This window comes from Typopeltis vanoorti, chromosome 11 (assembly GCF_054136105.1).
Source record: "Typopeltis vanoorti isolate ZY-2024b chromosome 11, IOZ_Tvanoo_1.0, whole genome shotgun sequence".
NCBI classification, from domain to species: Eukaryota; Metazoa; Arthropoda; class Arachnida; order Uropygi; family Thelyphonidae; genus Typopeltis; species Typopeltis vanoorti.
The window spans coordinates 108,124,264-108,149,262 of NC_143559.1; the positions used below are offsets into that span (position 1 = coordinate 108,124,264).

The window sequence follows — 24,999 nt, forward strand, 5'->3', positions numbered from 1 at the left end:
CTCTTTGTTCCCAAAAGATCAGTTTTGTCATTTTGTACTGTAGCGACATTAATCTATTTAATTTGTAGGGTGCACAGAAAGCATACGTTGTTATAGCGTATCTTAGTATATTTTGGCTTAGCGCTTTGTATATTAGTGTTTTTAGGCGTATGGGAACTATGTCTTTTAATCTGTAGAGTTTGCCACTTATTGTTCGGAGTTTGTTGTGTAGATGTTTTATATGGCTAATAATAATAATAATAATAATAATAATAATAGTAATTTATTGATTGCTAAAATATTTACACATACGATAGACATCTTGAGTGACATTGGAACTTATAATTTTACAGAATTCAGCTCTAAGTGCTGCATTTTCTACATTGATTTCAACTAAAATGTTTAATAGTATTTTTTTTTGTCTCTATATTATTTATTTACAACACATGTTCTTCTAATGTTAACAATGAAGATTATTCAGAATTTTTTGTATAATCATTTTTTTGTTTATATACTTTTTTAATTATAAGAATAATTTATTATATTATTTTTTCATGTTACATAAGAGTATTATATTAAATATTATCACATAATAATCAGTATCCTCTTTATTGTTGTATACTTTACTAACTGTTTTATTACATAATCTGCTTCTTTGGTTATAAGGATTACGTGTGGTTGAGTGAGGCGAGTTAATCCCACCTACTTCGAAGCTTGGGTTAGCTTTGTGAAGAGAGTGGAATTTAGGCTTCACTATTCATGTTGTTGCTGCTGTTTATGTATGGGATGTTGGAATTGGATGTTGGTGATTTGTGATGTACATATTGGCGTTAATGGTATATTAACTTTATTGGTATATTTTCCAGAGTTCGTGTTTTAATGTTCTGTAGTACTTCTGTAGTCTAGTGTGTGTTATTTTTTCAAGATTTTTTGAGATGACTGGTAGGGTAGCTATTTGTCTGTAGTTCTGAGTATCGTTTCTTTTGCCGTGTTTGTATATTGCAGTTTTTAGTTGTGAAATAATGCCTGTGTCAAATATTATGTTCACGAGTTTCAAAAGTATTGGCTTTATTTGTTCAAATTGTGTTATAAGGTCTGAGTCTTATTTTGTCTATTTGGTTTTAGCTGTAAAAATGCTTCTTTCAGTTCCTGTTTTGTTACAGGTGGAAAATACATCGTTTGTTGTTGACTTTGTGTTGGTAGTTTTTTGTTGATCGTTGGTACTTTGTCTTTTTTGAGTTGTGTGATGTTGTTTGTGAAAGCATGGTTGAATGAGTCTGCTAGTTCCTCTTGGTTTGTGTCTTGACCGAAGCTTTTTGCAATAAAATCTTGTGCCGAAGTTTTCTTTTTTGGAGTTACTAATTATAATAATAATAATAACTTAGTAGATTGTAAAAATTGTGACCTGGGAAAAATAGAGAATCTGAAGCTCTGTGACAAGGAAGGGAGGGGATGTTCAAAAGTCTCTGAAAAATAAGAGAAAGAAGGACAAAAAGAAGAGAGATATAAGTGATATACTGTATATCCAGATTTTAATCATATTTGCTCCATATGGATGGACAACAAGAAAATGGACCGAATCAGGATGACTGAACTGCATCTCTCTCTCTCTCTCTCTCTCTCTCTCTCTCTCTCTCTCTCTCTCTCTCTTCAGTTTACGCGTCATTCTCTCAGAATAACAATGAAATGAAAAAAAAAAAAAAAAAAAAGAGATTCTTCCATCACACGATACTTTCTTTTTCTTGTGTTTCGCATAGCACTGACATATGTGTATATCTTATCAAGCAAATGCTTTGATCTGTTCGGAATGTATTTCATAAAAAGAGTCTGCACGAAAAATAAAGGATAGGTTGCGTTTTGGAAGTGTAATCAGCTGCATTCAAATGATTATCAGCAGTCAGATTCCCTCGCAAACGCACCGTACCAAATTCTAGCTCACCTTGAGTTGCTAGAATATAGGACAGTCGGGCCAAAGTTATTGGCAGATCGGGTTAGGAAAACCTTAACGGACAAAGAGTCCCTCCGCAGGTCAGACATTAAACTTTGTCGACACTTGGGCTGTCTGCACTGCCATTCGTCATACTTGAATTTATCTGTTGCAGCTGCTCGAAAAAAAAAAAGAAAAAAAAAACTTATCGAATACGAAAATCGATAACTCCAAGAGATTGGTCGCTTTATATTTCGCTGAAAGGGAGGTTTTGTTTTGTTACGCACCCACAAGAATAACCGATCAGGAAGAATTTGGCAATGCTTGCACCGTATGACACATCTTAGTCCCGGTTATTCTTTCTGACCTTCCTTGGCATTCTGTTTCTCTCTTTTTCTGCCAATACTGAGCTAGATGCCGGCAAGTTGTGTTGCAAATTATATTCCTTGTCTAAAATGTTAAAAGTAATTATGGCTATATAGTTTATCAGTGGTTTTTTTTTTTTTTTTTCGGACATCTAATTTAAAGACAAATAACATAAACAGGCACGAGTTATAGAAAAAAATATAAAAATATATTCTGTGCTTAAATTTATTATTTATATGAAATTGATTATTAAGTCACTTAAACTACTCGGCTTATTAAAGGACATTTACATGTCCAAAAAAAAAAGGGGGGGGGATTCAGTAGACTTTAGATAAACACTTGAAGCTGAAAGAATAGGAATCTTTTTTATGGAAATTCAGTCTGAGCAAATTAGCTCCTCATAAGATTAATAGTTGCGAATCAACATATAAAAATAAAATTTGTTTTTTTTATCCTTTATATGTTGAAAAATGAATTTTTTTTCTGATTATTTCCATTCGTTCTTTCATTTCATAGTTGAAGGAAAGCCAAGTTTGGAACCTAATCAACATTTCTTTTGTAACATTTATAATATCATATTTACAAATATGCAATTGTACACATTGACGCATGCGTGCAAATTTTGTAATAACAATTCTTGCAATTAGGAAAAGAAATTCTTTACGCTCATTGTGTTCCAGTCTTTGTTCCACCCAGCCAGACTCTGTATCGAATGTCAAATAAGTATTTATTTAAATTTAAATTCGACTTAAAGGGGAAAAAAAAGAAATCTAAAAAAATACTAAAAAACATGATAGTAATCTTGGCCTTAATATTAACTTAAATTCGAGTTATAGGTGATCGATGTGCAACTGTATCATTCGATATTTAACAGTAAAACAACAGCATTGGATGTGTATAAAATACAATCCCAATAAATATATCAAAATGAAATATTTAGATATATTTATTGCAAATACCAAATTACCTTAATTATAAGAACCAAACGTACTTATAACCACGGTCTGGTCACGTTCAAACAATTCTCTTCTAGTATGTATGAATTCCAGAGCATTTTCTCGTTCATGAGGTGACAAAATCAAGCTAGACGGTTTTTTTTTTTTTTTTTTTTTTTTTAAGATTTTCGTTTAAATAGATTAGACGGTGGTCATGATATGACGAATCCTTATAAGGGATTTGCAACTGAAAGTAAATTATCCTACATCGTACGGAAGTAGCAGTTTTTCTTCCAGAAATTCGAGTTTTAACTCCCATAATACTGCTGGCTCAATTAACAGACTAAACTGTGTTGAACAGGTGGAGTTAGAGATTATAGCGTCTTCTGGCAGTGAGTCCTGAGACTCCATGGAGTGCAGTGTTGTAATAATAATAATAATAATAATAACTGCTCGATGTATTTTTTTTTAATTTGGCAACGAAAGAAATCGGACGAATTCAGGTTTTTTTCTAGATTTTAAATTATTTATGAAGAATTTATAAAACCTCGGATACTTAACGATAAAAGAACTAATAGTTAACGTTTAGTTTCCATGACTTTCTCAGATCAGCCATCACCGACACTGCACGACAAAATTTTTAAAATGGATAATAAGTAGTAATAAAGTTTTGGCTGAGTATAATGCTAATTGAGGGCATCCTAATATCCATAATGCAGCTTGTGAGATACAGGCGACGAAGTAACACATCGTGAAAACCCTTGTTTTGTTATATTTTTCTTGCTCAAACATCAAGAAACACTGCGAAAAAAGGTAAATTGTTCACTTTCACCATTGCTCACCTTTTTCAAGCTTTCTCTGATGCAGCCTATGTATCCTTCTGCCTTGTGATTACCATTTCCATATCATCTTATTTTCTCAGCTCCCTTCCTCTCTCTCTTCGTGTGTGTGTGTGTGGAGGGGGTCATGAAATGAAAACCAAACTAAAATACCTTATCTCCTTCTTTCCTTTTTTTTTTTTTTTAATTTTAGAATTCATTGTTCGGACAATCTGCATTGCGAACATGGTCTAGCTAACAAAAGATCAGCATATTCAGAGCACCTTGACTTACAATAAAGCTTCTCTAAATACAGCTTCAGAGAATTAATAAAATCTCCATGGGTAAAGGTATAATATGAAGGTTGCTTAATATGTTTTACATTTCTATTCTGGTGGGTGGAAATGTTCTACTAACTAAAATCAATTTTTTTTTCCTGTAACAAATATTACGTTGGCTTCTTTTTTTTTTTTTTTTTTTTCGAACTCTGAAGAAAGCGGTGAAGTGTCTGTCAGCATATTCTGACCTCTCCTCCTTTCCCTCTTCCCTTCGTCTCCTCACTTAATCGATAGTGACGCGAAAGCCATGAGGAAAGTATGTGATGGATGTGATAAGGCCACTAAGGTCTGCGTAAGCATCAAAGGCTGTTGAATATGTTTACATTTTGCGTAATAAGGAAATCAGCTAACGAGTCTCGACTTGCAATGACTTAAAACACAACTACTAGCAATCAAAGAGTATGCGACAGACAGAAGTTTCTGCATTAGTTCCAGAGGGTGGGTCTGAAAGGGGCATTTATAATCTTCTTGGAAAGATTTAATCTCTGAGAAAGGAAGCAGCGCAGTGTTTCTTTGATGTGTAGTATAATTTCTTTTTTTTTTTTTTTTTTGTTAAAAGAAGAGCAAGGTATAACAGAATCATTTCATTCGCGGCTAAGATTTTGTGATCCTACTTTGCGAATCACCATGTCTGCTTACCCTATTTGTGGTTAACGCGAAAAAGAAAGTACGGTCTTGCTGAAGTTGAGTAACGGAGCCTCCTCAGCCTTCGTCAGTATAGACGAAGCCGTTGGGTCGGAAAGACCTGGGTTCGATTCCCGTCAGTGACATGAGGAACCTTTATCTGGGCTCTTTCGAATAAAGGTGAGTTAGCCGGCAAGTCGAGTACGAATACGGCCGCAGTTCTTTCTCGCTTGCAATGGAGAAAGTCTATGTACAATACGCAAGAGTCTGTTCTAGTATTTCTCAACCCAAAAGCTATTGCGGCAAAACAATAAACAAGAAGAAGAATTATTATAGATGTCAAGAAGACATGCGACAGAATTAATTTGATTTCATTTGATTTTATTTCATTTTGATTTCTGTCAAAGAATAGTAAAGATTAATTATGAATATAAACCAAGCAGATATACAGGGTGTTCGGGATAAATTTGACAGTTTCGTAAGGAAAAAGAAAATCTTCTTTGTATCTATTAAATTTAATGAATTGACAAAAAAAACATTACAGGCAGAGTTAATTACAATACTATCAACAAGATTTACTCAAAATAACCACCATTAGCATCGATCACAGCTTCAATTCTGCTTCGGAACCTCGAACAAGCTGATGCTACAGTCTCCCTGGGAAGGGCCGCAAAAACTGTTTTAATTTTATCCATTAACTGGGCTTTTGTATTACTGGAAGTGCGATTGGTGTCTTTTTCAACTGCGCCCCATACAAAATAATCCATGGGGTTAAGGTCTGGGGAGTTTGGAGGCCAAACATTTGGACTGGTGAAGTCGTAGAAATTTTCAGACAACCATTTTTGACTTTTCCCAGAGGTGTGGCAAGGGGCCGAATCCTGCTGCCATACATACGGCCTACCATTGGCTACCCTTGTTATCCAGGGCTTGACTACAGTTAGCAACTCCACGAACAAAGCCCGAATTCCAATGCCAGGGTTCTTCAACACCTGTTCCTGCAGATTTGCGAGGAATTCTGCTGTACGAACGCAATCAAATCGTCTGCTAGGGATCTTTCTTCTTGCTACATCCTCGTAGTCACCATTGCAAGTCTCTAGTTCATGCCTGATTGTTTTTACTGTATTCAGGGAGCATTGGGCAGCAGTCGTAATATCCTTATTTTGATGGCGGGCACGAATCATCATGATACAAGTTATTCTCTTCCATGATTCAGGTGGGTTCCAGCTATCCATCCTTTCTGACATCTTGTATATGAATGAAGAAGGGTCCAAACTTTTAAATGAAGAGAAGTGTGTGTTAATACATGTAACTTACGGAAAAATATAATTAATTACAAATATGTCAAATTTATCCCGAACACCCTGTATATATATATATATATATATATATATATATATATATATATATATATTATATAAAACACTGTTAAACCCAAAGCTGCAGTATCATTTTTGTGAAAAAAATACTTTGTGAAAAAAAAAAAAAAAAAAAAATATATATATATATATATATATATATATATAACACTGTTAAACCCAAGGCTGCAGTATCATTTTTGTGAAAAAAATACTCAAATACAGAATCATCTCAGCTTAACTAGCCATGTTCTTTCGACAATATACTTTGGTTGATATTATGTTAACATTGCATTCGGTGCACAAAAAATGCTAAAATAATTTGTTTTCGTAATTCTTAGGTTTATTAAAACTCAACCGTGAAAATTTTGTAAAGCCTTGTCAATTGAAAACTCATCCTCCCTTCATCAGATGAATTCAATGTCTGTTGAATTTATATTTATGTATTTATAAATGTATTTATAACTGTGAAGGTTTCTAATTTTCTTGGTAAAAATAATGCGTTTTGATTTTAGAAAAAAAAAATTACGAAGGTGAGAGTCCAGCCCCATTTTAGGCACGTTTCTCAAAATGTAGCTGCTATTAAATTTATTCTATGCATCTGCCTGTCAGTTGATGTTTAGCATTTGGAATATTTATTAAAATTTCTGAGCATGTCAATTTTAGTTTTTAATCGAGCCATTCAAATATCTCCATTTGTGATGTAGAATCAGGTACTTAGACCATATTCGAAAGGTTTTGATCATATTTAGAAGAGACAGACTAACATAATCTGTGCCTATTTCTATGACTTTTCTTCCCCTGGTTAATACGAGCATAACCACTGCAGTGGTTATGTTTCGGTCGTTAAACTGAATGCTTACATTTAAACTGGAATTTGAGGTACCGTTTGGCTAATCTGCATCACAATCAAATTTTCAGCAATTGAGGGAAAAATTAAACGTGATTGGCTATAAAAATAAAGACTCAGTGTTCATCATTAGATCTTTAATTTATGAAATTATTTTAAATCTTATAAATTCAATAAGTAAATGGCCCGATTGTATTGTGAGGGGCAGCTATTATTGGAGAATGGGTGGAAGGTGGATATTCGTTTGATTGGTTGAGTGCAACCAACAAGCTACCGATGCGAAATCCACTGTTAAACTGTAGTTGATAGATGAATTTCATAGCAGATGTGGGAGATTGCAATTCTGCTTATTAGAGACCAGAAGTGACGCGAAAAAGCACCGTGTTTGGTCTATAGAGCAGAGTTCAGATTATCTTGGCTTCCCCGACTGTAGCATACCTCTGTTTGCTATCTTCCAGGAGTGCGATTGTCATAAAAAATTATGCTACTTAGAGATAACTCCAACAGCCCAAATTTTAAGCAATTTTTCAACTTATTATAATACTTTTAAAAAATAGTTTTCATTGTATTTTATAGTAATACATGTTTATAATTATTTCGATTAATAATCTAAATAGTCAACCCGTTTCTTTTTATTTTATTTTATTTTTTTTAAAACCTGTTGGGATTAGTTTTTTTATTTTTTGTAAAAGTATATTCAGTTGCACTTTTTGCAATATTTTCCGTTCTCGTGTAGAAGTCAACATTTGGTCAGTTACTTTTCGGAACACAATTTAGTCATCAAATATTTAAAATTCTTTCTATAATTCGTGTGCAACTCAATAGGTGCAGTTCCGGAAATGATGAATAACAGTTTAAGGTAGTGCTTCTTAAACAGTGTTCCGGAACCCTTCGGTTCCGTGAAAAGTTGTGGGAATTCCCCCAGAAAAACTCTCCAGTGAATGAGAAAAATACTCATTTTATTAAATTTATTTATTTCTAGAACAATTACGTTACTTTATTATTTGTAATATTATGCATCATATGTTTTCTTGATTACAATATTTTAAAGGTTCATTGTCATAATTCCTTCCGATAATTTTTTTTATGAAAATTTTCATTGGAGGTTCCGCGTAAAATAATTTTTTTTATGTAGGTTTACACAGTCTCAAAAACATTGTAAGAAAATCTGGATGGAGAGCAAAGTCAAAGAGCCTTATAAGAAAGAACTGATCTGCTGAAGAAAAAAAAAAAAAACTGAATAAAAATTACCAATGCTATATTTTAGAATTTTTAAGGTGTTATACATTTTTTAAACAAGAATTTGTCACCTCACTGATCTGCTGAAGAAAAAAAAAAAAAACTGAATAAAAATTACCAATGCTATATTTTAGAATTTTTAAGGTGTTATACATTTTTTAAACAAGAATTTGTCACCTCATTTAGGACAGTTTATGAATTTTTTTGTGCGCCAGTAATTACATAGCAGCATTAAGAAAACTTCAGGAGAACCTTTTAATTAAAGTACGAAAAAAGAAAGTCAATAAAAAAAAGAGAGCAATGCACATTTCGAGATTTGTTTTTTATATATTACCTATAAGATGAAACAAAGCACCATTTACCTTTTTACAAGCAAATTATGCGTTTTAATGTCGTAAAGAACAGTGGGATGTCCATTGTCTTCAGACACTCATTCATCATCGAAGCTGTTTGCCTGTTTCTTTTGTTCAAAAGTCTGATTCGATGACACTACCCATAAATCAGTACATAACGATTTAAACTCGAATACCATCTGGCATTTTTTTTTTTTTTTTACGATTATAGCCAGAAGTAGACAAGTGTCAAAAATACATGCAAAAGAAAACTCGCTCAGTTCATACTACGTGTTTCTTTTGAGTCTTACCTTGCCAAGGATAAATTTGAAATTTTCTTAAAGTGAAAGAGAGGAACACAAACTTTAGGAATTCTACATATGAAAGATAATTTTAGTTTTGGGTAAATCTTTTGTTTGTTTGTTTGTTGTTTTCCTCTTTATATTTGTTCGGTCAATTGGCTGAGATAGTTGATTGCGTACTGTATGGAGATTCATCTATTCTATGAATCGTTTGTCTTTATGCGAAGCATCGTACTCGATAGAAACTTCACATTCATAAATACTGAGACTATAAGAGAATTTGAACTCCATGTTTATCAGTACGCTATTCTGATTGGTTGTAGTAGACGATTTCTAATATTCTAATACTATACAAATCATTGTTTGTTAAAATGTCCAAAAATGCAGAAGACAAAAGGAACGAGCAAATACCATTACCGCGAGGTGGGGGGGGGGATCAAGATAACCTCATTGAAAGATGGACATAAAGAGTTGATAGTCTGGTATTAATACCTCTAAAACGTAGCTGTTTTGAGTGTTTTGCAGAGATCTTTATGGAAGACTGATTGCTAGTTAAAAAAGTGATTTACATTTTTCTTGATTCTTCAACGGTGACATGCATTGGCGCATGCAAGATCTTCCTGTAAGGAAACTTACTCAAATGTCTCTTGCAAATAAATAATGCAGTATCATAAAAACGGATTGTGATATAATTTCTGACTTGTGGATGTCTGTCAGTATTTTTTTTTATCAATATAAGATGTCTTTGCTTATTGGAAACGTTTAGTGTCTTCTGAAGCCTGTAAAACTAATGGAAATTCTTCTCACTTGCATTCTTCCATTTAACTGTCCAACTTTTTCTTTTTCCGCCACCATGAGTTGCAACTAGAGTGAGGCAGGCAGTATTTTCCATCGATCATAATCACTCTTTCCAGAAACCACCTCCCCCGTATCGTATTATCACTTCTGTCTGTTACACGACTTTAAAACCGTGATAGGACTTGGCGAATCTTAACCTTGTGGACTTCGTAAACACGCTAGAAATAACCCTATTGTGATGAAATATTTTGTTAGACATTCCAAAATTTGGCATTTCTTTCCCCCCTCCCCATCTCCTGTATGCTTTCCTAAGATGCCTAAACCGATGAGACTATCCTTGAACAGAGAAAGAAAGAAAGTAACAAAAACGAAAAAAAAAAAAAAAAAGCAGTGACCTCCCCCTGTAATTTTTGCTAGCCTTGGAAGCAGACGAATTACAGAGAAGAACTACAAAAGGTAACGGAATTGTACTTTTCCTTTCATTCTTTCGCAGACGCTACGGAGATTTTTTTACTCCGAAATCACCACATGGCTGCGTACACCAATTGGAAAATAGTGGGCGTATTCCTCCATCACTTAACCTGATGGCTTGCTTATTAATTCCTGTGGAACGCAAGGTCAAGGTCTAGGAAACTGTGCAGACGAAAGGATTCCGATAACGTTTTGTCCACTCATTAGCCGAACATTTTAACAGAACAGGAGAAAAAAGTGGGCGACCTTGAGAGCAATTGTGTGTGTGTGTGTGTGTTTATCACTTTTACCTTGAAATGCGAGTCTGTAAAAATGAAATATGTCTTTTTTTTTCTTCATAAGTTCAGATAAAACAGCTTTTAAACTGTATTGAACAAGAATATTCAAATCCCCCCCCCCCCCAAAAAAAAAACAACACGCAGTACGAGGTGCATATATATGATATACGACTTTGACGTCATCATGTTTAAATAGACTGAAAATCCTTAAAAAAGGCATGCGTGGTAATATTTCTCTTTCGTTGTTCTTAAGGTTTTTATGGCAGTCTTTCAACTTTCTAAATGCATTAAATCTTTGAGTTAAAGAATATAAATTTCAGTTAACATTATTGTAGATGAATATGTTACAATCTCCAGTATTTAACATTATATTTTACTTCGATCCTTAAAGTTTTCATTTAGTATAGTTTTTTTTTTTAAATGGAAATTCCATCCACGATAGGTTTGGAACCTATAGAACCATGAGCAGACCATAATTTTGTGATTTAATATAATTCAGATAATTGTAGAGTTAACAGGATTCTCCTATATAAGCAATGATGTATTTTCCTATTTGCTTTCCCAAGTGACAATAGTCTCCTATTTAAATAATAGATGATTGTCCTATGATCGTTAGCATACAGTCATATAATGTATTGTATTTTCCTATTTGCTTTTCCAATGATAACAGGAACATTCGAGAGTAAAAAAAAAGTAGTATAATTTTTAAACCGTCATAAAAATCACTCTATGAGTTTTGTATATTGAATTGACATATTTCAATACTATATTCTATTTTACCTTAGGCTTTTGCTAGCGGTGTTCTGGCAACTGAAGACACTGCTTCAAATTAGTGTCTGTAGCGGTACATATTCTTTCGCAGAGTCCTACAAGTATAAGTCTTATGAAGTTTAAGTCTGATAACTTTGAGGTCAGGACAACCAAATGGCATCTCCTTAAGTGTCTATCTATTTTATCTATCACAATGGTAGCGTGTTACTCAAATATTTTTCCACGCGCTTATGAAAGGAGGAAAATAAACATCTACCTTCGAGATCACAATCAGTATTTCTCATTAAATTTAAACGGTAGCAATTTATTAACATGTTCAGGGAAATAGTTCCTATGATTGTAAATTCTTCAAAGTGAAAATCAACCGCAAACCTGTTCTCATGAAACAGTACAAAACTCATTTTACATTTTTTTTGGGGGGGGGGTGATTAGGAAATGTTTTATGACACTATTTTTTTATTTGGGGGTGGGGTAGGATGAAAAGATCGCCACTAAAAGAAACATCCGCGACCATGCCTTCATCTTGGAGTTCTCTTGAATATTATAGCAAAATGCGTACCGGTTTTGAGCAACTACTACGGTTTCATGCAAAGGCTTCTGACACTATGCCTTAAAATTGTTTGCGGCATATTTGAATTGCGTCTTCACACGCCGCGCTGTTTCTACACTAGAAAGAGTTCTTTCTTTATGATTTTCAAATTGTACACTATAGTTTCCAGGATTATCTGCGACCCTCTAGGCCCCACATACACGCTATGCTCCTCCTTAGTAGAAGTATTTCAAAAACAACATTAAACAAACTTCCGAAAAAAAATTCTAGAAAAGGAAAGTCCAGAAGCCAGTTCCAAGGAATATTTCATGCAGTTGACTGAATACTATAAATTTTGTAAACATATAGCGCTCTCACACACACACACACAGAGATCAGGATGCAAATCTTAATTTAAATCCTTGAACACACCATTGTCATGTGTGTGTGTGGGGGAGGATAATATATATATTGCTAAGACCAATATTCGTCATTATCAGCTGAATGTAATATTTAATATAATTAAGCATATTGTCCTAAAATCAAACACCGTGTTTTTTATTTATTTATTACCTTTTTTTGTTAATTCAGTCGGAAATGGGTTGTTGGTTGTTGACACACAACATACATTGTTTTGTTTTTCACCATCAGTTCCGCCACTCGGTAGTTAGGAAACACTGGTTCATCCCAAGCATAAATTGATCACTGGTTGGGTTGTAATTCTTTCTTACATTTCGTATGAAACTCACGTTGAACATTTGTTACTGAATTTGAATTTGTATTACACCGTTAAAATGGTGTCCAGGTGACACCATTTTAACTATGACATGTTAGGAATGAGAAGTGTCTTCTGATGACAATGTAAAAGAAAAAAAAAAGTTCCTTGATTTAGTGGTATTTTATTCCATTTTAAATAAATACATCAACTGATTTTTGCATACTTTTTTGCAGCGTCTTTGTAAATTTTCTTTTGAAAAATATCTTTGAAGGAGCTATCGGCTTTTCAAATGAGAACGCACAAATTGCTTTTTTAAAGAAAAGCCAGCAAAGCTTCTTATGAAATCGGTCATATAGAAGAAGACTTTTCGATTTCAGCATGCTTGCTATAATTTGTCTCCTCGATCATTAAAAGTTAAGTGAATAAGGGGTTGTCATCATCAAGTTTAGACCAACAGTTTTTTTGTTAAAAGCGTCAAGTTTGATAATTTAAGAGAAAAAAAAGAAAGAAAGAAAGAAAGAAAAAAGAAAAGTGCCCTCTTAGCGCCATCGGCAAAACGACAGTACGTTGTGTCTTCGGTTGGAAAAGGCCTAAGTTCGATTCTCGTCGGGACGAAAAGAATCTTTATATGAGTTTTTTCAATTGAGGGAGAGTTAGCTGACCTCATACGGAGGTAGCAGTGCCTTTCTCCCGAAAACTCAGGTTTTTAATCCTGAATACAGGCAAATCGACCTTGAGAACACACGCAGTTTACATACAAAAATTACTAGTAGTAGTGGTGGTGGGCGGTAGATGATAGTAGCGGTTCTATGCATTTGGTAGATTAAATGATCGATGAGTCCTTGACAGTGTCACATAATGACAACATAAAAATTGTAACATAAACTCCAAGAAACTCTAGGATTGGATTAAAAAAAATTGAATCCTTCTCACGAAAGGTTATAGACTAGATTTCTCCCGTGCATTGTCTAAGGACCAGTTCACCCGAGGGTCTTGCTCTAGAGATCAATATGGTTTTTGAACAAGTCATTTCCTAGCTCCAGTAAGATGGTTCATTTTGTGTGTAGGGAAGGACATTAATCAAGGGGAGATATTAACCTTCTCCATCAAATAAGGCAGGTTGGTTCGATGTTGAAATTAGATCAAAACAAAACATGAAGCTGTGGCGTTTATTATGTCTAATCGCTTTTATTAGCTTACTGGTTTGCATATTATTGCGTGTAAAAACTTAGAGATCGGCAAACTCTTTTGCACTACGATAGGATCGAACTCTGATCTTTCCAAGCGAAGAAGTGATGCTGCTGATTGCGAATGCTCCATAACTTAAGAAATAGGCGAAGTGTTATCTATTTAAATTTGCGCCTAACTGATGTATATACATAATACAAGGACAGTGATCAAGATTAATGAAATATGTTTCTGATAGTTAAATATTTGAAGTAATGAAGACCGTTCCTTGACACAAAACTTAATAAAGCATTACTATACATAAAAATATAACGGAAAAACTCACGTAGAAAAATTATTTAATGGTATAATTTTCGCCCGTGTGTCACAGGCATCTTCAGTACAATTAGGCACAAAAATTAAACATTAACTGACAATTCCAAAAAGCGCCACCTAAGTAGCTGGTGTAAGATAACTAAAAAGGTCAATAACTTTCCTAAAAAAAAAAAAAAAAAAAAAAAAAAAAAAAAAAAATTAATACAATAAAAAGTTAGGAAAGATTAGCTGATTTGTAAAGTACTATCTCCCATAAAGGGGACAGACGTAAGCCGTCGGATCTGTTTAAGTTAGGAGAATGAAGTAGAGTTTCACATGCTTCTTTATAAAGGCGTTCCATGAGAAACTGACTTTTGTGAAGAACTCTTGTCTTTTTCCAATGAACTCTGTGTCTAGTGAAGATGGCATGTTCTGCAAGTCCAGACTTTTCAGGTTTAAAGTATTCAATATAAGATTGGTGTTCTTCTAGCCGAATGGAGGCAGATCTTCCCGTTTGTCCGAAATAACATAATCCACAAGAGCACGGAATCTGGTAGACACCTGGATGATTGAGATGTGGAAGCTTGTCCTTGGGAGAAGCGAGAAAGGTGGAGATTTTTCTAAAAGGTCGAAAGGCAACAAAAATATTCAGTGGTTTTAAAATTTTTGCTATACGTTCACTGATGCCTTGTATATAAGGGATGGTAATGCGCGTTATTTCCTCTGTGTTTGAAGAGGGAGACATATTAAATCTACTCAAAGTTCTTTTAATGAAGCAATTCTTATAGCCATTAGATAGAAAGGAAGAAGTTATATATCGTATTTCTTTCTGTAAAAGATCGTCTGTAGAACAAAAGGAGTGGGCCCGATGAACCAGTGTTTTAATAGTTCCTGCCTTTTGACTGGGATGGTGATGAGATTCCGCATGGATATAATGGCCTGTATGAGTCTTCTTTCTATAAACTGAGAAATGTAGGTTACCATCTGGTTGGCGAAGAATTAGAAGATCTAAAAAGGCTAACTGCTTATTTGATTCTACTTCTAGGGTAAACTTGATCCTAGGATGAAATGCGTTTAACTTATTGAGAAATTGTTGAAGTTCATCAGAAGAGCCATTCCATACAGCAAAAATGTCATCGACATATCTGAACCAATGAGTAGGTCTGGGAGAAATATTGTCAAAGATACGTTGTTCAAAATGTTCCATAAAGAAATTGGAGATAGCAGGAGAGAGAGGATTACCCATTGCTGTTCCTTCAATTTGTTGATATAACTTATTTTTAAAAGAAAAATAACCAGAATTTATTACAAAATCAAATAAGTTTACAATGTCTGAAGGAAATTCCTGTTGTAGTAATTCAATACTTTCCGAAAGAGGCACATTTGTAAATAAAGAAACAACATCTAAACTGATCATGATATCAGAAACGTCCAAATGAAGATCTGAAATTTTATTTTTAAAATCCAAAGTATTTTTTATATAAGTATCAGTTCTTCTAGTTGAAGAGGAGAGTAAATTAGATAAAAATTTTGAGATTTTGTAAGTTTGGATTTTAAAAATAAAATTTCAGATCTTCATTTGGACGTTTCTGATATCATGATCAGTTTAGATGTTGTTTCTTTATTTACAAATGTGCCTCTTTCGGAAAGTATTGAATTACTACAACAGGAATTTCCTTCAGACATTGTAAACTTATTTGATTTTGTAATAAATTCTGGTTATTTTTCTTTTAAAAATAAGTTATATCAACAAATTGAAGGAACAGCAATGGGTAATCCTCTCTCTCCTGCTATCTCCAATTTCTTTATGGAACATTTTGAACAACGTATCTTTGACAATATTTCTCCCAGACCTACTCATTGGTTCAGATATGTCGATGACATTTTTGCTGTATGGAATGGCTCTTCTGATGAACTTCAACAATTTCTCAATAAGTTAAACGCATTTCATCCTAGGATCAAGTTTACCCTAGAAGTAGAATCAAATAAGCAGTTAGCCTTTTTAGATCTTCTAATTCTTCGCCAACCAGATGGTAACCTACATTTCTCAGTTTATAGAAAGAAGACTCATACAGGCCATTATATCCATGCGGAATCTCATCACCATCCCAGTCAAAAGGCAGGAACTATTAAAACACTGGTTCATCGGGCCCACTCCTTTTGTTCTACAGACGATCTTTTACAGAAAGAAATACGATATATAACTTCTTCCTTTCTATCTAATGGCTATAAGAATTGCTTCATTAAAAGAACTTTGAGTAGATTTAATATGTCTCCCTCTTCAAACACAGAGGAAATAACGCGCATTACCATCCCTTATATACAAGGCATCAGTGAACGTATAGCAAAAATTTTAAAACCACTGAATATTTTTGTTGCCTTTCGACCTTTTAGAAAAATCTCCACCTTTCTCGCTTCTCCCAAGGACAAGCTTCCACATCTCAGTCATCCAGGTGTCTACCAGATTCCGTGCTCTTGTGGATTATGTTATTTCGGACAAACGGGAAGATCTGCCTCCATTCGGCTAGAAGAACACCAATCTTATATTGAATACTTTAAACCTGAAAAGTCTGGACTTGCAGAACATGCCATCTTCACTAGACACAGAGTTCATTGGAAAAAGACAAGAGTTCTTCACAAAAGTCAGTTTCTCATGGAACGCCTTTATAAAGAAGCATGTGAAACTCTACTTCATTCTCCTAACTTAAACAGATCCGACGGCTTACGTCTGTCCCCTTTATGGGAGATAGTACTTTACAAATCAGCTAATCTTTCCTAACTTTTTATTGTATTAATTTTTTTTTTTTTTTTTTTTTTTTTTTTTTTTTAGGAAAGTTATTGACCTTTTTAGTTATCTTACACCAGCTACTTAGGTGGCGCTTTTTGGAATTGTCAGTTAATGTTTAATTTTTGTGCCTAATTGTACTGAAGATGCCTGTGACACACGGGCGAAAATTATACCATTAAATAATTTTTCTACGTGAGTTTTTCCGTTATATTTTTATGTATAGTTATGTCTACTCACGGTTTACCTCTTTTAAAACTTATTAATAAAGCATTGGTACAATAAGAATTTGGATTTGCTACAATGTTCAAGGTAAAAAAGAGACCAGACTAGATAACGAGATTTCAAATCTCTGCAATATTAACCCAAAAAACTAAAGCCTTTAAATGCAGTCCAATCTTCTCATGGATTTCGAAACAAAGGTAAAGCGCAATTTGTCGCAGAGTACGCTGTGTGGGTTCATATCGTGATCAGAATTTGTCTAACCATGCTTTGAAATATTCACTACATTTCAAATGTTCAGTTGCACTTTCGTAGTGTCATAAAAGCGATTCATAAATGCTACTCTTCGACTTACGAAGATACTCTTGCTCAATAGACAGGTGATGGATTCGCAATTGATTGTATGCTCTCCTTCTGGTCAATGATTAAAGAAGGCGAGTCTTGAATCTTTAAATGTCATAACGTAACCTATCCGTTTAGCAGCAGTCTGGTGCTATTAAACAACTACCAGTTTATTATATTTACAATTGTACAACTTAAACATAAATAAATAATACTGCAAAATTACTGCGGTGACCTTGAATGACGTTAGTTTTTCTATTTGTAGAGAGAGAGAGAGAGAAAGGAGGTGAAAGCCATCTTCTTCAGATCATTAAATAACATGCGAATGAGTTCGGAATCAAAAAGAAATACGCATCCTAAAAGCAAGGTAAGAACCATTCTCTGTATCCTTTTTCAATACTTTTCTCACCTCGAGGGAGTGGAATAGCTGTTTAGAATTTTCTTATCGTGACTTATGGCCGGAAGAGATGAATGGAATATATTTCCGTAAAAAGCAAATTGTTTTAAAACTATGACACAACTCCTCTTTCTAGAACCGCAGTTTCATAGCAAGGTTCTACCACGCATTTGTCCCTCTGGGGGATGGACTGATTTAGTAGATTGCGTGAATGGTGACATCATCTGACACAGAGGTTAAGAAAAGACTGAGAAATATCTTTCGCCTACACAGTGATAAGAGAGAGAGAGAGAGAGAGATGGTGACACAGTGTGTAGGTTTAAAAAAGTTATGACAGCAATTGTTGCTGTTCTACCACCCCACCATTCGGTTTTCCTTCTCACTGAAATTTAGTAGTTTAACGTGATTGGATTACGTGAGTTGGGTGAGTTAAAGGGATACTTTAATACAGGAAGATTTTGGCAAATTGGCCGTTGTGTGTTTAGGAAAACTTTGCCCACTTCGGTATTGTTGCTGTGGCAACAGCTCTTTTAGAAAGTTTGCATAAATGGCAATATTGCTCTTCCATAATTGCATTCTCAGTTCTAAGAGGAGGTATTTTGTGAAAGGATATAAAATTTACTGGAACGTCCTCCCTCTCCCGCATTAAAAAAATTCACAGAACAGGTTTTCGTACTTCAAACAAAAAGAATCACGTGACTCTTTCATTATCCACGTGACCTTGAGAACCTCTTCTTACTCAGACTGTGACTTATTGTTACCTAAGGACCAAACCCTTTTGTAAATGCTCTGAAACAACCCATTTTCGCCTCCTACAAGTTCAGCAGACGTTTTCCCACTAAGCTATTCACCATAAATAGCATAAAACCTCAGGACATTGCTATGATTCACTCTGAGCAACTTAATCGCTTTTTTTAGCTAGTATAATAAACAGTTTTATAACTGATGTTATCATTCCTTAAAACACCTAACATTGTACTGAAGATAATAACATTGAGTTCCAACATTGACTCAGATTACCTGCTACAAGGTGATGTCATGAAGAAAGTCATTTTTAAAAAGGAAAAGGGGAAAAAAAGCGTAGCTTAGGTTAAAATCATCTCTAGTTATTCAGTGATTTTCGTCAATCTTTTTTATATAAGGAATTTATAAATATTTTTAGAGATTCGTTTCTTCGGTATACTTATGTACTGCATCTGTCATGAGCACCTAACGATTATTTTTTTTAAATTTAAATCAGAAAGTGTGATTAGAAATGCAGAGAAACAAAGTTTGTATACATGCCGTACATTTAAATAGGGAGCGGCCTCAAAATGTAATCAAAATGCATAATGACTTGAATATAAATGATATCTGTTTATTAATAAATAAACAACTCGATATGGGTGTGTCATTTGCGAATGATCGTTTGGAGGTCAGTTTTATTCATTTATTTATTTTATAAATAGAAAAATTGAAAACAATGTGTTTTTTCTCAAAAGATTATTTCTGCATTTGGGTGGTTCCCGATATTTATTTCAATATATGTCGGATGAATATAATAATATTTATAATGACAGAAAATAAAGAATAGTGGTAACAACTCTTATAATAAGTGCCTCTGACTATTCTTATTATTACAAGAATTATTGACAAAATTCGATCTGCTGAAATTCTGGTTCTAAGTTGAATATTATCGGTCAGTCACTCTCCTTCGAAACAGGTATTCAATACGCCAAATTTCATTTCCATTGGAGTGAAAATGCTCAGTAATGTAGGTGGAAAATAAAGGAAGACGAAAGTGCAATTTTTTTTATTTATTTATTTTAATATTATTATTTTTTAGATTGTAGATCCTCGATTAAGTACCGAACGAGTTGGCCGAGTGGTTAGCTTGACCCGCTCTCCAATCTACCCGTTACCTACTCTCCAACAGTCTGAATCATCACGAATCCGACCGTGAGTGGGATGTTTGTCTTTAGGTGGGAGACGAAACTTCGTCTCCCAATGCGAGACCACCACCCAGCTTACTGGAGGCCTGAAGTGGCTGAAAAAGTTACATGTTTGGTCTCTAGAGCAGGATTTCCGGACTTTGAAAAATAAATTTAAAAAAAAAAAAAAAAAAAAATATATATATATATATATATATATATATATATATATATATATATATATATATATATATATATATATATATATATATATATATATATATATATATATATATATATATATATATATATATATATATATATACTGCATCTGTACTGTATAGTACAGATGCAGTATATAGCAGTATTTCAGCAGAGTTTTAGGAATGGCAGAAATATCATGGAACATTGCTTGGTCTCGCCGATATACTAAAAGAAAACTGAGCTGTTGTATCTTGGACACGGACATTAGTTCTTATAACCAAGTGAGGATACAATCTGGCAATGACTAGCGATAGAAAATCTTAAATATAACTCTTGAAGTTTTTTTCTCTATTTGTCTGTGATATGTGCAACCGCGAACTTCTGCTGCTTGTTTAGAACTCATAAATTTGGATCAACAGCGGAATGCAGTGACCATTCAAATTGGCAGTCGCCACAGGATGCGAATGTTTGTATATTGTTATCCTGTGAAAAGTGTTGATGTACATTTCATCAAGCAAGGAAAACAACAGTGCTAAAGGAGAATTGAAAAAAGTTGTAAAGGATAAAATGCTCGAAAAGCAAAACAAATTCCGGAACTAACTGTCTCGGTTTAGAATTTTCCATTCTGTTCACATAATTCCATTTTGTCGAACATTCTCTTAATGCTCAGAATGGACTTTTGGAGCAATTCCATTCTTGACAACTTTCGAAATTTAAGACACTATTCTCTTGGGAAAGTAATTTTGCTCAACTAGCCTTAATGTTGTCAGTTATTCCTTTTCCTGGCGAGATGTGCGTAATTCTAACAATTGCTGAAATTAAAATGTATCCGGAAAATATTAAGCCAGATAGCGATCAAACTATTAACTCTTGGCGCACTTTAAAATTGAGTTTTACTCGTTGTCTCAAGAAACGGAACTTTACGGTGGATTTCGAGGTGTTGTTCCTTGCTTGTGTCGGCCTTTTGTTGATCAGATAACCTACGAAACACAAACTTTCCTTTCAAAGTAACCACCAGCTGGAAGGTAACAAAAGAAGCACATCAAATACAGGTGATTTCTTAAGTGGAAGCAGAGAGTGAGTGCCTCAGATCTTTGTCTACAGGGGCGGATACTTCGCATTCATCGCCTTGACCCAGGGTATTCAGACTCTTTACATGCGTACAGTTTTGCGGTGTTTCGTACGGCGTGTGAGCGATCCTGAGGAGTTGTCACTTTGGGCGTGTCGTAATAGACAAGCATCCTTGTGCGAGGAACTTATCTGATTAGGTTGTATTCGGGGAGTGGGAGGGTCACGAGCTGAGCTTCAAACTACGTGACAGATGACGCAACGGATTCTGTAAACTTACATGTGTGGTGTCAGTAAGATTTGTGAGAAGGAAAATGGCTCAATAGTTGGAAGACGCCTTTCGAGGCTCTGTGAAAGAAGACTACTTAAGAAATTATCAGGAATTTCAACAGATGGAGAGAGAGAGAGAGAGAGAGAGAGAGAATGAAAACAGTATTTGAATTTATTTGAGACCTAAAGAAGTTAAACTGATGTGTCCGTAATTGGAAAAGTTAAGATGAAATAACGAATATTGTAAACAACAATTTTAAGTATTAAATCTTTTTATTTGGAGCGAACAAAGTTTCAATGTGAGCTGCATATAGTTCAGGATACACCCAACCTGTAACTTAGCTCAATAATATTTAGGAACTTATCTGAGTAACTTTATCTTTGAGGTCTTCAATTTGGCTTTATAATTTTTGTGGTAAAGTCGCTTTGTCATGTGTGCACGATCCTTTACGTAACCTTATATGATAAATTCTGAGAGTTGTAAGGCACAGAAGGAATTCTTCTCTCCTCAACCACCTATCAGAGACACTGGCTTCCAGTGTTCGTAGTAAAAAGAGTGTTTTCTGACACACACAGTTTATTGTTTTCTTTACAAAGAAAAATAGACTTCTAACCTCACTGTATTTTAAGTATATATTATACAATTCATTTTGAGATATTCTATTTCATGAACAAGATAGTCAATGGATAAGCTCTTTTCTTTACCAACAACTCGTCCAATAGAAACTTTCAGGTCAGGCAGATCAAAGCTCCCCATTTCTTTCAGTTCTCTCAAATTATTTCTTTGTAGAGAAATAAATTTCAGATATTTTTTCTTCTAAATCTTCTTCTCATGGTCTTTCCATCTTTTCCGTGATCTTCCTCTTGGTCTCTTCCCCCTCAAATTCATTTAATACATTCTTCTTGGTATTCATTCTAAATTCATTCTCGTTATATGTTCGAACCACTTCAAGAGAGAGTTCACAAGCATTTCCCAAATCATTGCTAATGTCCACGTTTCATATATTATCTTTCCATGTGTTTGCTAACATTGTACTTAAAACTTTCATTTCCATTCTTGCATTCTGCTTTTGTCCCTTTTTGTTAATCTCCATGTTTCTACTGTATAAGACAAAACTGGAAAAAGTAATTTATGTTAATCAAAACCCTGCACTTCTGTGGGAATCGCTTTCATAAAATAGACAGCTTACACCGTTAAGAAAGGTTTGGCATAGTGAAATTCTTCTCACTGTCTCCCGATGTAAACTTCCATCACTTAATAGTATACTTTGCAGATATTTTAAGTTTTTACTAGGCTTCAAGACTTGTCCATTGAGTCTAACACCATTAACGCTTGCATTTTCTCTACGGTTTAAAGCCATGCTCTCACTCTTCCCGTTATTAATATTTAACCCATAGTTCTTTGTTACACTGTTCCATTTGTCGAGTTTCTTTTGTAGCTCTTCTTAATGTAGACAACCTCTCCACACATCTGAAAACAGCTATTTCTTCTTTCAGTTTCTGTTTCTTCTTCTATATATACAGGGTGTTCGGGATAAATTTGACAGTTTCGTAAGGAAAAATAAAATCTTCTTTGTATCTATTAAATTTAATGAATTGACAAAAAAACATTACAGGCAGAGTTAATTACAATACTATCAACAAGATTTACTCAAAATAACCACCATTAGCATCGATCACAGCTTCAATTCTGCTTCGGAACCTCGAACAAGCTGATGCTACAGTCTCCCTGGGAAGGGCCGCAAAAACTGTTTTAATTTTATCCATTAACTGGGCTTTTGTATTACTGGAAGTGCGATTGGTGTCTTTTTCAACTGCGCCCCATACAAAATAAACCATGGGGTTAAGGTCTGGGGAGTTTGGAGGCCAAACATTTGGACTGGTGAAGTCGTAGAAATTTTCAGACAACCATTTTTGACTTTTCCCAGAGGTGTGGCAAGGGGCCGAATCCTGCTGCCATACATACGGCCTACCATTGGCTACCCTTGTTATCCAGGGCTTGACTACAGTTAGCAACTCCACGAACAAAGCCCGAATTCCAATGCCAGGGTTCTTCAACACCTGTTCCTGCAGATTTGCGAGGAATTCTGCTGTACGAACGCAATCAGATCGTCTGCTAGGGATCTTTCTTCTTGCTACATCCTCGTAGTCACCATTGCAAGTCTCTAGTTCATGCCTGATTGTTTTTACTGTATTCAGGGAGCATTGGGCAGCAGTCGTAATATCCTTATTTTGATGGCGGGCACGAATCATCATGATACAAGTTATTCTCTTCCATGATTCAGGTGGGTTCCAGCTATCCATCCTTTCTGACATCTTGTATATGAATGAAGAAGGGTCCAAACTTTTAAATGAAGAGAAGTGTGTGTTAATACATGTAACTTACGGAAAAATATAATTAATTATAAATATGTCAAATTTATCCCGAACACCCTGTATATACAGTATATATATATATATATATATATATATATATATATATATATATATATATATATATATATATATATATATATATATATATATATATATATATATATATATATATATATTAATCCCACGAACGAAATGCACAGAAGGGTCTATAGCAAATAAAAATGCCGTGTGTGAACAATCTCTCATTAATATCTTCTTCAAACTTATCTGTAAATTCAATCCAGCTTTTTATCTTTTCCTCTTTAATTAATTACACTTTACATGGATCTTTCTCTGATTATAAATAGTTCTACCATCTTGAAAGTTTATTTTTCACTCGGGCAATTTAATAAAAAAACTCCAGAGTAATTTAATAAAAAGGTGGTACACCGTTTGGCAGCTCCTATAAGAGGAGATGACCTTGCTAATGCTTCTGCCTGGTATCTCCACTTGGGCCTGGCTCCCACTGAAGAGACCTCAATAAAGGTCGAAACTAGTCTGGGTAGTGGCCCTTCCCTTACAAGGAGATGTGTTTTGCATTATGGGAGATACTGAGATAGGAGTGATGAGAACTTGGTCCACCTTTGCTCCGAGTTGCCTAGGGATGTATCACCTTACCCCAGTCCTGAAGATACTTTCAGGCGCAAACTTTGTTTGCTCACACTTGGATAAAGGATTAAACTAAATTTATTATAGTTCTATCATCGTTAGATCTGGTTTTTATGAACTTCCGAAAAGGTTTATTTTATTTTATTTTATTTTTACTTGACTGCTTCTTTAATTCTCTCATTTCACTAGCTGTGTCTTTTTTTTCCTTTTCTGCTTTCACTTATTCTTCTACTCTTCTGCTCTTGCTACCGTTACATCCTGAAACTTTTCCCATTCCTCATCTACATTATCTATAATTAAATCATCGACTTCGAACCTGAGTCGAGACTGAAATTCTTGCTTTAATTCAGTCCGCTTCAACATCCATAACTTCGCTTTTTCTATCTCTTTTTTTATTTGTCACATTTATTCTTTATACACACTTTAAAAATGGCTATAAGAAGCCTATGATCTCCATCTAAAGCAATAGAAGGCAAAATAAAGAATAGGAATAGAAAAAAAATAAGGCCCATTTTGTTCTCCATGACTATCTTGCTCCATTCTTTATCAAAGGTGAACCTTATAATTTTGTGGCATTGTCTTTTCTCAAACCAGTTATTTCCAATTTTGAGATAATTTCTGATGAAAAATTCTAATAACTTTTATCCATCGTCATTTCTTTTTCT

General features: G+C 34.3%; 1 protein-coding gene across 1 annotated transcript in view; it reads left to right on the forward strand.

Moving 5' to 3' along the window:
- Window positions 1-17,780: 17,780 nt before the first annotated feature.
- Window positions 17,781-24,999, forward strand: part of LOC150101923 (uncharacterized) — a 1,001,066-nt gene continuing 993,847 nt past the window's right edge. Inside the window, exons 1-2 of the mRNA XM_090399931.1 lie at window positions 17,781-17,828; window positions 19,684-19,796. Coding sequence (XP_090256057.1) covers window positions 17,781-17,828; window positions 19,684-19,796 — 161 coding nt within the window. The remainder of the gene's footprint in view (window positions 17,829-19,683; window positions 19,797-24,999) is intronic.